The following is a 15,466-nucleotide window of genomic DNA, read 5'->3' as shown; positions in this document are numbered from 1 at the left end:
TGCAATAGCACTTTGTATGGATGCTAAGCGAAGAAGCAACAATGTACATTACACAGCAACAGATGTTCTCTCTTTTATTAAAACTGTGCTCTGAGAACTGGCTTTCCAGCACACACAACCCAAGCGGGCACAACGGGTTGTTTGAATGGAGCCCCAAGGTAGAGTCCCAGGGACCCCTTGGTCCTGCTTTGGGTGGCCCAACATCTGTACCTGTGAGGGCTGGATCTCACGCAGGGGGCCTTTCTCCCCACTTGCTTGCAAGTGAAGGCAGAAGCCTCTGGATCCATGCTGGGCTGGGGGGGTGCAAAGCAAGCCGGGTGCAAAGCAAGCCAGGTGCCTGCAGCCCTGAGCCATCCTGCTGTCTGAGGCCACTGTTGGCTCTGGCTATACGTGACGAGCTGCTGGCAGGCACAGGGGACACATCCAGGCAGCTGTTTGTCATTTCCTCCAGGGTGAGGCAGTAGATGAGATGTCAAGCGCTGTACTGGTTGGACCTAACCCAGAGGCCACCACTTTCACCTCAAAGTGTCCAGGATCACAGCATAGCCCACAAGGCTGCTGGCTGTGTGGCAAGGTTGGTGACTCCAGCTAGGAATCAGCCAGTGTGTCTTGGCAGCCAGCTGACATCTCTGCCAGTTCTCTCAGAGGTGGCAGCAAACGATGCATGGAGGAATTTGCTTCTTCCTTGGAGCATCTTTGCAGCATAGCCACCCCAGTGAGGTGGAGCCTCACGTTGACTCTTTAACTAGGCAGTCACCACAAGTGTTACGATATTTTTATTTTGCTCCAGGGAAAGAGAAATCGAAAAGCTCAAAGCTCAGGTGGAACGTATGAAGGAAGACTGGATCGAAGACGAGTGTAATCATGTGGAGATGGAGCTGAGCCTCTTGGAAGCAAGGAGGGAAATTAAAGAACTCAAGCAAGTTATTGAGAGCATGAAGAACAGCTTGGCTGAGAAAGACAAAAAATTTCAGAAATACTTCCTAGAAATAAGCATTGAGAACAAGAAACTGGAATCTTTGGTGTCGAGCATGGAGATGGCCCTGAAGAGCTCTGTGAGAGATGAGCAGCGCCCGGAGTACACATGTGACTCTGAGGGCAAGCCGTTGTGTACCACTATGCCAGACAGCCCCACCACAGAGGACCAAGCTCTGGAGGAGCTGGCAGATAGTGGGCTGTTTCTTCATGAGGACACAGCTAACGGGACTGATTTATTTGAAGAGAGTTTGACCACCACAACCTCTGAGTTGAGTGAGCCAGCTCCCTCCAATTCTACTGTGAATCAAGAGATGCTTGAAAATGTTCTGGATGAAAAACTAACTTTTTCCCAGGAGGAGGAGGAGAAAGTCAGAAACATGATGGTGGAGCAGACCATCCAGACTGATGTGGTGCCATATAGCCTAGAAGGGGAGCAGTTCATTCAAAACATGTTCAGAGCTCAGAGCTCAAGATGCCTGTCCTCTAAGCCTGCCTTCTTCACTGAAGGAATTGGGTCAATTTCTCTTGAAAGCCTCAGTGATTCTGGTATCATTGTGGACTTAACTCCAGGTGAGCCAAACTCGACCATCCTTTTGTCTCCTGTGACACCTCCATGCAGGAAGGTGGAGCACGGAGTTAATGAAAACCATTTTGTGAAAGAACTTGATTTTACAGAACCTCATGATGATGAAGTCTTTGGGTACGTCAATACTGTTTCTCAGACAGGAATAAAGAAGAGATACTGGAGCAGCAGACTCGCCAGCGATCTGGCTGTAGCAGCCCCTGTTGTACCAACTATCATGCGGCCTTTCAGTACTCATGGAGCAGGAACAGATCTCATTTACAGTACTAGAGCGTTGTTTTGCAGTTCTGTCCTAGTCCACCGTTTTGCTCTTGACTATTTGATTTGCCCTATAAATCGGTTTGAAAACATGTTACTTGTTTCAGAATGGAAAAGGTAAAGCCTTTCTACAGGATGTTTGTAACTGGCGTTTTTTGAGAGTACTGCTGCCTACAGAAATAGTCCTCCTGCTCCCAGTCACCATGTTCCCCACCCCCCCCAACCCACCGCGCTGGTGTCTTTCTGGTGCCAACATATCTGCACAGTGAACATGACCAGGGAGATCAAGGAGAATACAGTGAGTTCTCTTTCATGTTTGTTTGCTGAATGTTAATTTGTTGTTTGTTAAGCTCAATGAGTTTCCCTGGCTGCTTCACTGGGCAAATATACCAGCACTTTGCACTGGCTCAAGAGTAGCGTGAGACGTGCACGGGAGCAAACGGCCAGAGAAAGGTGGGCTATTTCTTTAGGCAGCACTAACCTAAAGCTTTTGTGAAATTACAGTGTTGAGTGACACGGAGGCTTGTTCCCGCTAAGGATATCACACATGTATTCCAGAGAGCATGCTAGTGTTATCCATTCGTTGTCCAAAGAGTCAGTTCAATTTAGAGGTAAACCCCCTATTCCCCAGGCAGTTTCCAGCACATTGTTTGTTCCTGTCTTGTGTAGTGTTCTTCTCAGTTGTACAATTGCTTGAGTGTTTCACTGGTCTTGTGTGTTTACAGGGACTGTAACCAAAAAGGTACTTTGTTGAGAGTCTTGAAACGTGTTAGAAAGATAAGTATAGGTGTAGGTACAATTTGAGTGTTAATGTTGTTTTAAAGTTTTAATGTGTTGGAATGTTGTAGTCATATGAGCCCTTTGAAATGTATTGTGCTTTAGCTTATTGTTTATTTAATTGTTTCATTGTAAATTACCTTTATAATCACAAGTTCAATGAAGCCTGTTAGAAATGGTAAATGTGTGAGTGTTTTATTGTAGCAAAGCCATATAAAATAGCCGGTCTCAGCTGAGCTATTGGGCACAGGCAGAGCTGGCGGAGGCACTGTATCAGGGCATAAGGAACCATAAGGACCCAAAGAAGAGAATTCTGCTGAGAAAAACTTCATTACAGCTCCAAGCATAAGCACTCAGGCAGAGAAAATGGCTCCAGTTGGTCGGTGGACACACATGCCACCTGCATGACTGCACCCATGCTGAGTTAACAAATGCAAGTGCCTAATCTTTAATTCAATGCAATCTTCCAGAAGCTTGTAACTGCTCATTTCTGTGCTGCCAGGAGAGTGTCAGTCTTCCTGGCATTTAACAGAAGTCCAGAATACCTTGTTTAATTAATCTGAGAGCCATGCAGTCTCAGTGTGCCCACCGAGATGCCACTGTGACCATCAAACCAGAAATTCTTCCTGTCCAAAACTTGAAATCCATGCATAGTTCAGAGGAGGGCAATGCTAACCAACAGGCGACATAGCGGTGTTTGCCTGCCTCCACCCAACCTTTCAACAACACCTCTGGCCGGTTAAACCTCACTGGCTTCCTGTTCTCCCCTCCAGCAAAGCAAGTGTAATATTTCTCTGTGCAACCCAGAGCAGAAGAAGCCTAGTGAAGCCAGACAATGCCATGCACTGCCCTGCCACTTTGGGGAAGAATGGAGTTATTAGCCACAAGGAAGGAGGAATAGTTGGCCAGCATGTGGGGAGCATTTGCAACACTCAAGAGGGTGACATGCACCAATGCTTACAGAGGCAATTCAGAGACCTTTTGCATCCTTGTAATGCCTGGGTTCTGAATTACTTGTGTTTGCAACAGATTCCCTAGTGTTCATTAAGCATTTCACTAAGGAAGAGGAATCGAACAGGCATGTTGATGTAACACAGGCTCCAAGAGTTCACAAAGATGAGAACACGAGAGCGCCTTGCTTCCTCTGCCAGCAACTTCCTCTTCCACGCTCACCTACCTTGTTGGGTTCCTGCAGGCCACTTGACTTGCCTTATGACACTACTGCAATACATAGTTGCTGCAAAGTCACTTTCAAAAGCTTTTCTTTTAAGTACCTGGGCACAAGGGCCAAAATTAATAGGTTGGCGGGTGGAGGGGATGGGACTGGAACACATGACACAACATGCCTTATTGCTACTTCAAAGCATGTCTGTTCAAGGCTGAGAGCTTGCAATATTTTATATGGGATTTTACCATCTTTATCACAATTTTGGGTTTCTCTTTAACAGCCACTATTGTTTAAGTGATCTTTGCTTTGAGTGGTGGTGAAATGGAGCATAGTTTAGAGGACTAGTTTAGATCTTCAGTTCTAGGAGAGAGATTCACCTGTGACTACGTGGGTGTCTTTTGCAGCAAGCAGGCAACAAAGCAGTATGAACCTACACTTACATTTAAAATGTCAATAGGCTGAACTCATTTCAAACCATGTTTTGGACGTGGTCCATGTTTAAGACACAAGGCGCTAACACCAGAATAACGTCAAAATTGCTTCTTGCCCTTAAAAATCTTCTGTCCGCTCAACTCTCATAAGTTATTTAACTATGCTCAGCAAGAGAGTTCCCGTCACATTCCTGATAGAAGTCCGTGCTCTGATCTCTACCTGAAATACAGCTCGCTTCCAAGCTGCCGCCTTTCCTCCTCCATCCTGCAAGTATGCAGACAGCTCAAGGTACCCTTTGAAAGAAGAGGCCTGAAGTACCACGATAAATGCTCCAGTCCCAGACTTTGTGGGGCTGGCCTTTGCTCCCCGATCCACAGAGGATATCCCAGTTGTTGTGACAAATGTACCACCTTGATTTTTCCCCATCTAATATTTGGCTTTACTCTTAGCCATGATTCACCTGGATCCTGCTGCTGCTGTATGGAGCAGCTAGGGGAGGACCATTAGCCTCCAAAGAGTTCAATAAAACCTCCTCCTTTTTCTGAGTTGAGAAATTGTTCATACCATACTGAGGCAAGAATTGAAGTCTTGCCTCAAAGTGTGCAGGCGGGGAGGACAAGCAGGGCATAGGTTAAGGGTCAGGTAGCAGGTGGCTGCTTGAATTCATGCTTACAGGGTAGCATAGGAACCAAGGCGGCTCCTTCCCTGGTTGAAGCAACACCTATTGATAATCCCATTATGCATTTCTCTTTCTAATCCAGGCTCAAAGAAGCCTTTCTTTAATATTCAGCTGAAGAGGTACCCAACATGCCTCTCAGCTGCTGAAAACACTGAGGCACAGGCACTGCCCACCGCCTCACCAGAGATTCACCTGCATGCTTACTTAGGTCCACCCACTCACAAGGCTCTTCTTCACTTCTGATCCCTTCCTCATTTTGCCTTCTTTCCCCCCCCAAATCAACTACCTCACCTAAATCCCAACCGCTAGAAATGCGCTAAAATTGAACCACTGTTTTATTTATGTCCTACATGAGCAGAACAGGGGAGCATTTTCCTCCAAAACCCTTCAGACAAATGAACATGGGGCATTGCAGACACAAGCAACTATAGCGCAGGAAAACATATGAAACCAATGCATGCTGTTTTGACATACAGACTACTACCTACGAGAGCACTGTACCCTTTCTGGCATTATGTCAGGACTTGGTAGAGTAGATGGGAGCAATTCCTAGAGCAGTTGTGCTCAAATACAGGCAGGGAAATGGAGGGAAGAACAGCAAAACAGTGTGAGTACGCAGCAGGAGAGGGCAAAGCAACGCAGGAGGGCTGATGTGCAGGAGGTGGCAGCACCTAATCGTTTTTAAAACGGCTGAAGGCTCAAAAAACACGAGCATTCTCATGACGCAGTCAGGGGCTTTGTTTCTAACTTCTTAACTAGCCAATGTTTTGTTATTTTTAATAAATAACATCTAGTTGCACCTATTTTACATTGTCTCAAAAATAGCAATAGTAAGCACTAAACTAATTGTTTTAGAAAGATGCGATGTCGCTTCCAACCTAAACTAGGCAACAGGTATTAGGTTTCCCTGCCCTGTGTCAGCAATAGGGAAAGAATTACGACATGTGCCTCCTTGCTTCATCGGTGTGGTTAAAAGGACAGACGCGGATTGCTATTAAAGCTTATTCACAGACTTTCTTCTTATCTCCAATCCACCATCAGATACTTTAGAGGTGTGTACTAGGAGCAGATTTGCTTGCCATACTGCTGTTCAGTCTGGACAGACTGTAGTCATCGATTCTACTCCAGCCAGAACACTTGCGCAGAAGATACACACAAAAGTGCATATTGTTGCTTTCTAAAAGGTATTTTAAAATTTCACATTTCTCAATGACTTCTTTAATGTCTAAAAATTGCTGTCAAATCAGTTGGTCTGTGCAAGGTTTTAAGCAGCATGACAAGCATACTAAGTATTTTTTAAAACTTTTCTCCATGACAAAGGCCATTCAGAGTAAGTCTTACTGTCTTTACTTTCTCAAGTACTTCTCTTTTAAGCAGAACTTGTGTCTTACAACTTAGTTAAAAATTCTATTTTTCGAGGCAGAGGTGATCTAGTCCCCCCGCCCCTTCCCATTCTGTTACAACTTCACAGGACCCTGGATACACAGGGAACCCGTCTCAGGCACAGGATTTGCTGTCCTCACTCATCTGCCACAAGACAGCCCATGAATTCAGGGATAATAGCATCCGCACAGCAGAAGATGCAGGAGGTATTCACTGAACTTCTGAGCTGCACCTAATAACCACATGGACCCTCCTCCTCCCACACACCTTGCCCTCCAGCAGACATTAACTTTTCTTCTTCATTAAACTACTGTTGTCTTCTACTGCCTATTTACCTTGCACGCTTTTCTGAGAGGAATTCCACTGTAAATACATACAGTAAGTGTACAAAAATGGAACCTGAGAAGTGCTGTTAACTGAACTGAGAATTTTCACACTTAGATGTATTCACAGGAGGACACCTTTTTTTCAGTTGTACTACCTATGCAACAAGTATACAGCGTGAGACTTTTTTTTCCCCTTAATGTAGGAACTAGAAGAATTTCTGCTAGAAATACAAATTTACCAATACAAGTAAGTGATTGAATTGCTCCCCTACGTTCACAACATTAGCCTTCATAAGAAAGGAGCAGCACGCACCACTGCTGTGTAGCGATGCCCCTGCTGTTAACCACTGTAGTGTTGTAAAGGGGCATGGTAGCACAGGGGCTGCAAGTGACAAAGTGACAAGAAATCCACTTTTGTGTTCAGCTGTAACTTGTGCTCTACCAGAGCGTACTCTACCAGGAGTACGTTGAGAGCCGTAGGTCACCTTTAACAAGTAATTTTCTTCTGCACGCGTCAATATTATCTCCCATGGAAAAATGTGAAACATTTATAAATACCTTTATGGAAAGGTAAAAGCAGACATTCTCGATCAGGCAGGAAGCAAAGGGTTCTTTAAAACTGTTTAATTACATGTTTCAGGTAAGCATAGACAATACAGGAGATTTACCACACTCTTAGGTATTTCCATTCTTTTCTCTAGGCTTGAACTATTCATTAAGGATGTCTTTCAGTCAACATCCTTGCTCAATCACTTTTGCTGCAAAGAAGGGTGCTGGAATAGGACTATTGCAGGAAACTTCATTCCATCAAGGCATGATTTTCTGTGGGCTTTTTTTCTCCTTTAATAACCACCTACTAGTCGTTGAAGATATTCGGAGAGAACCCTGCCTTCCAAGATGCCCTGAAGAATGTACTGACACCAAACGGTTGGAGTCCTAGAAATGCTGCAGCCCTAGAAATACTTAAATCAATACCAATATGTATGTTGTAGAGCTGAAATTCTCTTTTTCATTGGCACTGTGCCACTGATGCCTGGCTTGTGTCCGGACACTTCTACATCAGTTTTGTTTTCTTCTTCTTTCATTAGCCTTTGGGCTTCTTCCCCCATTTTCTTTCGTTGCTGCGCTGCTTCTCTTTTATTTTTCTCCCTTTCTGCTACCTGTTGTTGTCTGCAATTAAAGAAAATGTGAACTGCTAAAGAACACGAGTCCAATTTTCAGCATACTTTAAGTTCCTGTCAGAAATGGGTTATAATTAATAATTTGCCCAAATATTTTGCAATCTAAAAGCCACTCAGTTCTCAAGGATTCAGTGTGTCAGGGAGAACGTAGGACAGTTGTAAGGCCCAGAGCTATTTAGACAAATCTAATGCTTCAAGCAACAATACTAGCTGTCTTTTTCAAAATCAGACCAAAACAATTTGACTTGCCTAGGACATTGGCTTGTGTCCCTCCTTCCCCTCAGCAGAGGCATCAGAAGCTATCCTCTTTGTAATGCAAGTACTACAAACATTTTCTTCATGATCAGATGAGGTGACAACTTCTAATGTTCCTTTTCATGTATTCAGCATCTGTGTTGTATTCTATTGCTCAGTACAGATAGAAACAATAGCCTTTAAGGAAAAAAAAATTAAAGTCTACAGTTGTGTATCCTTTTAGCATTATTTCTTATCACTGCTATAAAACCCCAGACATCATTACCTGCTAGCTCAGAGAATCTGTCGACAGAAATAGGTTTCTAATTTCAACAAATACATGGCTGACTAGAGCAAAGGAAAAAAGTAACCCCCAAATCCACTTGTTTTATTCCCCACTTCAGCTAGAACACATCACTGAGTGGCGCTGGGGCAACAACTGGATCCATACTCCAAGTGGCACGTTACAGCTCTCTCCTCGATTGCATAAGTAGTAACAGAATGATGTTAGGAGGTCGCTCCGGCTTCGCATTCAGTTTATTAGATTAGAAAAATCTGTCAAGCTGCTTGCAAGAGGGCTTAAAAATAAAAATGAAGCTTCATTAGTTTGAAAAGGTGAAATTTAACACAGATTCCGTAAGAATAAAGATGTGCTTATTAAAAGAGAATCAAGAATTCTCATTGACAAGGCCGTAAGGAGTTAACTTTCAACATGCCTAAACTACCCGTGTGCATCCACATAAGTGTGTAAAATGCAGAGAATTAAAAGCTGTCATCATTGGATGCAGCCGTGTCTGGTAGATGCCAACTATGGACAAACTGGGCACACAAAACTTAGAAGTATTTGAGGTACAAAGGCTTCATATTATCTTTGGACTGGGCAGGACAGGAGAGGGACTGCACTTATTCAGTACCTTCACGGTTTCCCTTCATTGATTATTAATGGCCAGAAGTTTCCCTATGCTCTGTTAAGCTGCTCTGCTGTCTGTCATGGAAGAATGAAATTAGTAATTTGCATCAGGATCTACCTCCCAAGTTAACGGAATTCCCAACGGTGTTTTTGAGGTGATGTCCCACTGTTGTACATTCCACCAGAAGGCCAGGTAGGTGACAGTGCTGTCAGTCTAGCATATGCAGAGAAATAATGTTTGCCACTTTACAGTAGCAGATTTTTGTATGTTCCCTGCACCTCTGAACTGATGCAGAAAGGAAGATGGTATATGCGCACTAGCCTGCATGTAAAGGCAGCGGTATTCCAAAAAGCCACATGAGGCGTTAAGCAGTGCTGCTATTCATTTGCAATTCTGAAGCGAGGACAGTCACAGCAGATCATGTTTCTGCCCCACCCTATAAACTGCACAACACACAACTCCTCTGCACAGAGAGGTGGTTTCCATGCACTCCGCTGGCTGAGTAATTTTATTGGACTCCAGTAGCATCCAAATGAGAGGAGACCTTCACATTACCTCAGACAGAGGAACTGAAGTCACTGAAAAATAAATACAAGCAATAAATACAACCACAAAGTGATTACCTTTTCACTGCTCTTTTACTTGGTCATTATTCCAAACATTGATCTCTATTCCAAACTTCCTATGCGTATTCAACATAAAGCTACGACCTTTCAGGCTCAGAAAAGGTTTCGTTTCTCAATAAAGAGGCACCTATGATGAACTACAGCCACAGGTGACTCATTCTTTCTGGGTTCCAAAGCAAGAATTTGAGCGGAGTTTGGATGGAATGATGCAAGCTGTTTAAACCAGGGAAGTATTCATTCCTGATGTCAGCCTTGCTTTGCATTCCTAACACAATTTATGCCCGGAAAAACCCAACTCACTGGTTAACAGAACACTAATTATAATCACTGTTAGCACACTCTTAGCAGACCTTCTTATTCCAGCGTGTTTTTACTTACTGTAGACCTACTGAATAACTGTAAGAAGAACGACTTCATACTATTCTTTTACTTCAACACGATTATAAATGTACAAAAAACATTTTCACACATGAGACATTTTATACAGTGCTGCTTATTCAGCCAAAGAGCATTTAGCTTGACTGTTCCTGTTGGGAAAAAAAATAAATTCGTTGGCATTTAGAAAGTCTAAAGGTGCAGATAGGTATCTACAATTTGCAGAAGCAACCAAGTTCTAACTAACTTCAATTAACTGAAAATCCAGTTTAAAGGAAAATCCATTTTATCGTCCACTATGTTGATCACTGCCTGGAAAATTTGGGTGCATCTCAGCCCAGAATCTGCTGGGGAGTGGGGAAGAAAGAGACTACAGGAACTTTGCAGGCACTAGTAGCCTACTGCTCAGCACTGTCTTCCAGAATGCTTTGGTTTCCAGGAAGCCATATTGGGCTTATTTCAACTGCTACACATAAATACCAAGCCACCAGAGAAAAGGTCACAGGATATAGTCTTCCCTGTTACTTAACGGAACACAGCCCTCCATTTCTACACAAAAATGATTCCAGTCTAAGACACTTCCAGATATTAACTGAGCACCAATAGGTACCCAGACACAGGCAGCTAAGGGAGATCCTTACTTTTTCTGCACATGGATTTCATTCTCAATAAGCACTGCTGGAGTACAGTCAGCATTAACACTCCGGAGGGTTTGGGGAGACTTTGTCCCCCATTTAGCTGTCTGAAATCTTCAGATCATTTTGTAGACCAAGAGGCAGTCTTCTAGCATTAAGAGACTACAGATCAGTTCCTTACTACCGTCTGCTGAGAACAGAGGCAGGCCTGCCAAGTACTATGCCAAAATGTTAAATGTCAGAAGTTAATTACACCACAGATATATACTGCAAGAGAAACTGTAAACCCAGAAGGTATTGCCTATCAACCTTGCTAAAAAAATCATCTGAGACTTTGTATGGAGTACTTGATTACTGTACTTGTAACAAGTAAGCGTAATACCTTACAAAAAGAATTACACAAAAGAACAAGACAGATCTATGTACATATACTACGTCAAGTGTCCTAAATAACTCCACAGCTCAAGAGAAAAAAGCAAAGACAGAGCGCTAAAATATTAATAATTTTTAGATTTCAAAACAAATCCAAAATGCAAATCACGAGTGGGCTTTTCAAAGGTTTACAATCTTAGCCCCTTCAGTATGAAATTGTCCTTAAAAATTAACACAGCACTACTACTCTTCAGCAAGAAAAACCCCAACAATTCTCTCCTCCTTTTTTAACCGTAACATGCAATTTTGAGGTTTCAGACAATTTTACATGTCAACAACATTTAAGTCAGAACATTTCCAAGCACTTCACCTGCATTATGCAATGTTTGTTCTTCCTAACGATTTACAAATCTAAGAGACATTTTACTGAAGCTGATTTAAAATACCCCCAAAAAACCAAGAAGATGCACGCTTCCAGGGTTTCGCAGTGATGAACTGTCAACAGGTTTCAGTCCCGGTCATTTATTTGTTGGAGCCCTAGCAGGTGAGCGTCCACTTTGTTGCTGGGCTCTGGCAAGGTTGCCACTTACATGGCAAAGCAAGCAGAGAGGCCCAGCGTTGGTGTGGTTGTGAAAGGGCTGCCAAGGGATTGATGTCATGGAAAAAGCCAAATGGCTTGGGAAATCTCATTATTTTATGTCATTTTTCTTACCTTGGCATATCCAATCTCCCTCTGAGATGATAGAAGTGGTTCATCCTGCAATGCAGCTGCCCTTCACTTGGGACGCATGTCCATCTGCGAGAGGTTTCTCAGCCCTGCTCTTTGCCAGTAGCTGTCATGTCCTGTCTTGCCCTGTCCACCAGCTGCCCTTGTGGCAGCTGCTGTGGACAGCTCATGTGGGTGGCGGACAAGCTGATTTACTGTGCAAATAAAGGGGATGAGAGGTTGCCTGTCTGGATGTGTACAGGTCTTCCCTACTGCCCTCAGGTATAAGGCAGTGCCACCCACCACCACCCAGGGACTTGCCCTACACGCTCAGCTTGTGTACAGACAGCTGTGCTCAAAATGCCTCAGGGCTCCTCACATCTCCTGAAAACCTCCCATGTGGCTCCCATCAGCCACCAAGTAGCCCCTGGTCACAGGGTTTGGCCAAACCCGTGCCATTCACAGCTTTCTTCATCTGCCAACAGGAAGGAGTGAGGGCAGGAGGAAGAGCAGGAAGAAGGGGAGGGACAGAAGGAAGGAAAAGAGGGAGGGAAGAAGGTTGCATTTGGCAGCTACCTCCAGCAGCTAGAGCCAGAGCAGCTGACAGTCACCGTGGGAGAGGCTCACAATGTCCTCAGCAACTTCCACCACTTCTTTGCCCAGCGGCCTGGCTGTTCTGACAACTTTTCCAGATGTGCTCTTCATTCCTGAAATCGTGAGTTCTGGCTTCTTCCTGGGGAGGGCAGATCCTGTTTGCAGGGCATCCAGCACGCTTCATGCTGCAGGTGCCTGAGGGATGAGACCTCATACAAAGCATGTGGTTCAGGACCCGTGCCAGGTCTCTGAGCCATAGGGGTCTGAGGGCAGCCCCTGGTGCCTAGCTCACTCTCAGAGAAAAGCACAAGCCCTGAGCTGGGAGCTCTGAAGCTCTCCTTTAGTCTGCAGGGGATTTTTGTGGTGTATCTGTAAACATTTTGTAATCTCCTGCCTAACAAAATGGAAGGGGTTGCTGGTAGGTTTAAACTAGGTTGCCAATTTGAGCCGATTAATTAATTGGAAGATGATTTTAGCAGCTGAAACAGGCAGAAGATAAACGGTTTGCTTAAAGCAGGGGCTAAAGGCAAGCTGAAGTAATTGTTCACAGCAGCAAAGACTCAAGGCTGCTGAAGCCGTTCTGCTCAGCTGCAATGTTCCCGAGCTGAAGACACAGAGCGCTGGACCTGGGTGCGTGGGCAACAGTGGGTGAGCAAAGAGTGAACAAACACCTTATAACTTCTTCCCATATTGTAGTTTCCTTAAGCAGGAGAAGATCATAATCTTAATAGGTTTGGCACAGGTGATTAAAAGCAGTTGCTGCGAGCACTGACTAGAAGATGGAAAGTTTCAACTAAAGTCTTTTTCCTGTGTCTTCTGCCCATGAAGCCTGCTCTTCTCACAACAGTTTGAGAGGCTTGTTCCAAAGCCTGAGTACTTTCATCCAGCACTGAGGGGCTTGGCTGAGGGTTGTAGAATGGCACTCAGATCACTTAATGCTAAAACTTCAACTTTGCCCTTTGTGACCAAATCCTTCCTTGCCACCCAAGTCAGTCCACACTCCTGGGATTTACAGCACTTACTTCATTCTCCTAGCTGTCGAGCAAAGAAGAATTGGAGTAAAGCAGGCGTTACTGATGTATAAGGAGAAGTTTGCCTCAGCTCCTCCAAATACGCTCTGGGGACTTGGTCTCTGCCCAGGGCCTGAGAGCATGGTCTAGGTTTCCTGCAGCTGCATGAAGGTGGGTACAAAGTCCCTGTGGAGGTTCTGGTGGGGCAGACACTTGCCAGCCACCTCTACCACTGGGTTACGGTGGTCCTGGTGCTGAACATGCTGTTGGCATCAGCATATTACGGTCGTGGCTGTGCCTTGAACTGTTTGTAATCCCTTTCTCCAGGGGATTTGGCAAGGCAGCTTGCTTAATGAGACGAAAATAAGCACCCTATCCTCTGGTTTGGGTAAGATCTGGAAATGTGCATCCTAAAGGCTAAGGAACCACCTGGGAAAGAAGAATGTTGCATAACTGGATTTCTCCATCTCTGGAGGCGTTATGACTCTAGGTCGTCCAGCTGTATTATCTCTGTGTACAAAAGGGGCAGCTGCCTCATATCACAGCATTCAGAAGGACAAAGAGTTTCTCAGTCCGTAGCGGAATCCAAGGTTGCCTGCAGTGGACTAATATGGTAACCACAAAAATATTTGTCATTTCAAATGCTAAGACAGATGCAAAAAAGCCAGAAGGTCCTGCCCGCAGCTCATACGATTGCCACATCGGGGTGTGCTGATTAAGAGCTACCATTTTTATTCTGTGAGGCTGGGTTTCATTCTTGTAATCTATTTCATTTGAAGAGTCTTCTGCATATCTGGATAGCCAGGCCTAGGTGGAAAAGCTGAAATGAGCTGAAAGCAGATATGTTTGCTTTGTAAAGGCTATTTAAAAGACTTTTTTTCCTCAGACTGTTGTCCCCAACCTGCTGTGTGTTTATTGGAAGCCTCTTGACCCTTTCCTCAGTTTTATGACTCTTCTGAACCAAAGCCAGTAATCAAACCACGCAAACATACTTGTCTGAGTGAGAAATCGCATCCTGCAGAAAGGAGAGTTGGGGAGTGGTAAGAAATGAGAAGTGATACTTCTTCCCCCAACCTCTTATCTCACCCCACTTGTGTTGGATTTGAATGGAGCAGCGGTGAGGTTTTCTCCAGGACCTTTAGCTGCAACGCACTCATGGTGTCATTGCACGATTTATTACAGGGACTGGATTAGTTTTCAAGTGTCAGTCTTTGGTTGTTATTAGAGGCAGCAAAACAGCAGCACTTTGGACAACCTATTTGCACTCAGATATTTGCAAGGTCTCAACCGCATCCTTGATTTAATGTATCAATTTGTGTAATGTAACCAATGAACTTTCCTACAAATGTGGGTGGCACAAATGATGTAACATTTTCTGAGTATTGTAAATCAGAAACGTTTTTCTCCACTTGCAAAAAGCCTCCAAGGAAATGGAAATGCCGTGATCTGTATGAGTTGGCACTTGGATGGTGGCAAAGGCTGGCCTGGGATACACTGGCGATCAGAATGCTCTTAGAGTCAGTGAGGCTGTCTTACCTCTGGAGATTTGCCTGCGAGCCCAAGACCAGCCAGTGATGAGGGATAGGTCCCCACAGCAGCACCAGTCTCCACGCAGTGTGCGTTCAGCCGAGAAACTCCTCATCATAGGATGCTGCATAGACTAAACTTTGCACAGGTCCAAGAAACAACTGGGCTGATTTGAGGCAGAGAAAAGCTGCTGAGTGTGTTGTAGTGCAGACACCGTTTGCAGCTCAACACTCTGCAGCATTGGACATTGTGCTCTCATCCTCTGGTGTAGGAATCTGCTGGTGGAGAAAAGGTAGAGCCTAGATGTAGCTGTCCTTGTGTTCCCCATCCCACCAAAAAACCCAAGGCAAACTCCCAAGCCTGGGTGAGAAGAATGGGGTCCCACCTGCTACTGGAGCAGCAGCTGGTGCATTGTGCAGCTCTGGTGTAGCCAGCGAAGGAAGACCCAAATAGCTGGAGCAGCAATACAAGTCCTCCTTCCCAGGAGAAGCTGGGAGCCCCAACCTTATTTCCCCTATCAGAGAGTAAAACTGGCGGTATTGCCTCTCTTCAGCTTGTTCTCTCTCCTTTCAGGGTAACATTTTCACGTGACCTTCATTAAGGCCATGTCTGTGCTGTTTGTGCAGCTGAGCTGCCTTTGACAGCACTCCTTTCAGGTATCTGCCACACTGGGTGTGAAGCAAACATGCCCTACTGGGATAAGCTTCCCTG

The 15,466-nt window shown here is 44.7% G+C and overlaps 1 protein-coding gene across 1 annotated transcript in view; it reads left to right on the top strand.

Annotated features, from left to right (window-relative positions):
- Positions 1–15,333, top strand: part of LOC142055645 (uncharacterized) — a 54,234-nt gene extending 38,901 nt beyond the window's left edge. Inside the window, exons 7-8 of the mRNA XM_075089762.1 lie at positions 791–1,251; positions 15,329–15,333. Coding sequence (XP_074945863.1) covers positions 791–1,251; positions 15,329–15,333 — 466 coding nt within the window. The remainder of the gene's footprint in view (positions 1–790; positions 1,252–15,328) is intronic.
- The last annotated feature ends 133 nt before the right edge of the window (positions 15,334–15,466 follow it).

This window comes from Phalacrocorax aristotelis, chromosome 3, assembly GCF_949628215.1.
Source record: "Phalacrocorax aristotelis chromosome 3, bGulAri2.1, whole genome shotgun sequence".
Taxonomy (NCBI): domain Eukaryota; kingdom Metazoa; phylum Chordata; class Aves; order Suliformes; family Phalacrocoracidae; genus Phalacrocorax; species Phalacrocorax aristotelis.
This window is presented reverse-complemented; position numbering and strand designations above follow the sequence as displayed.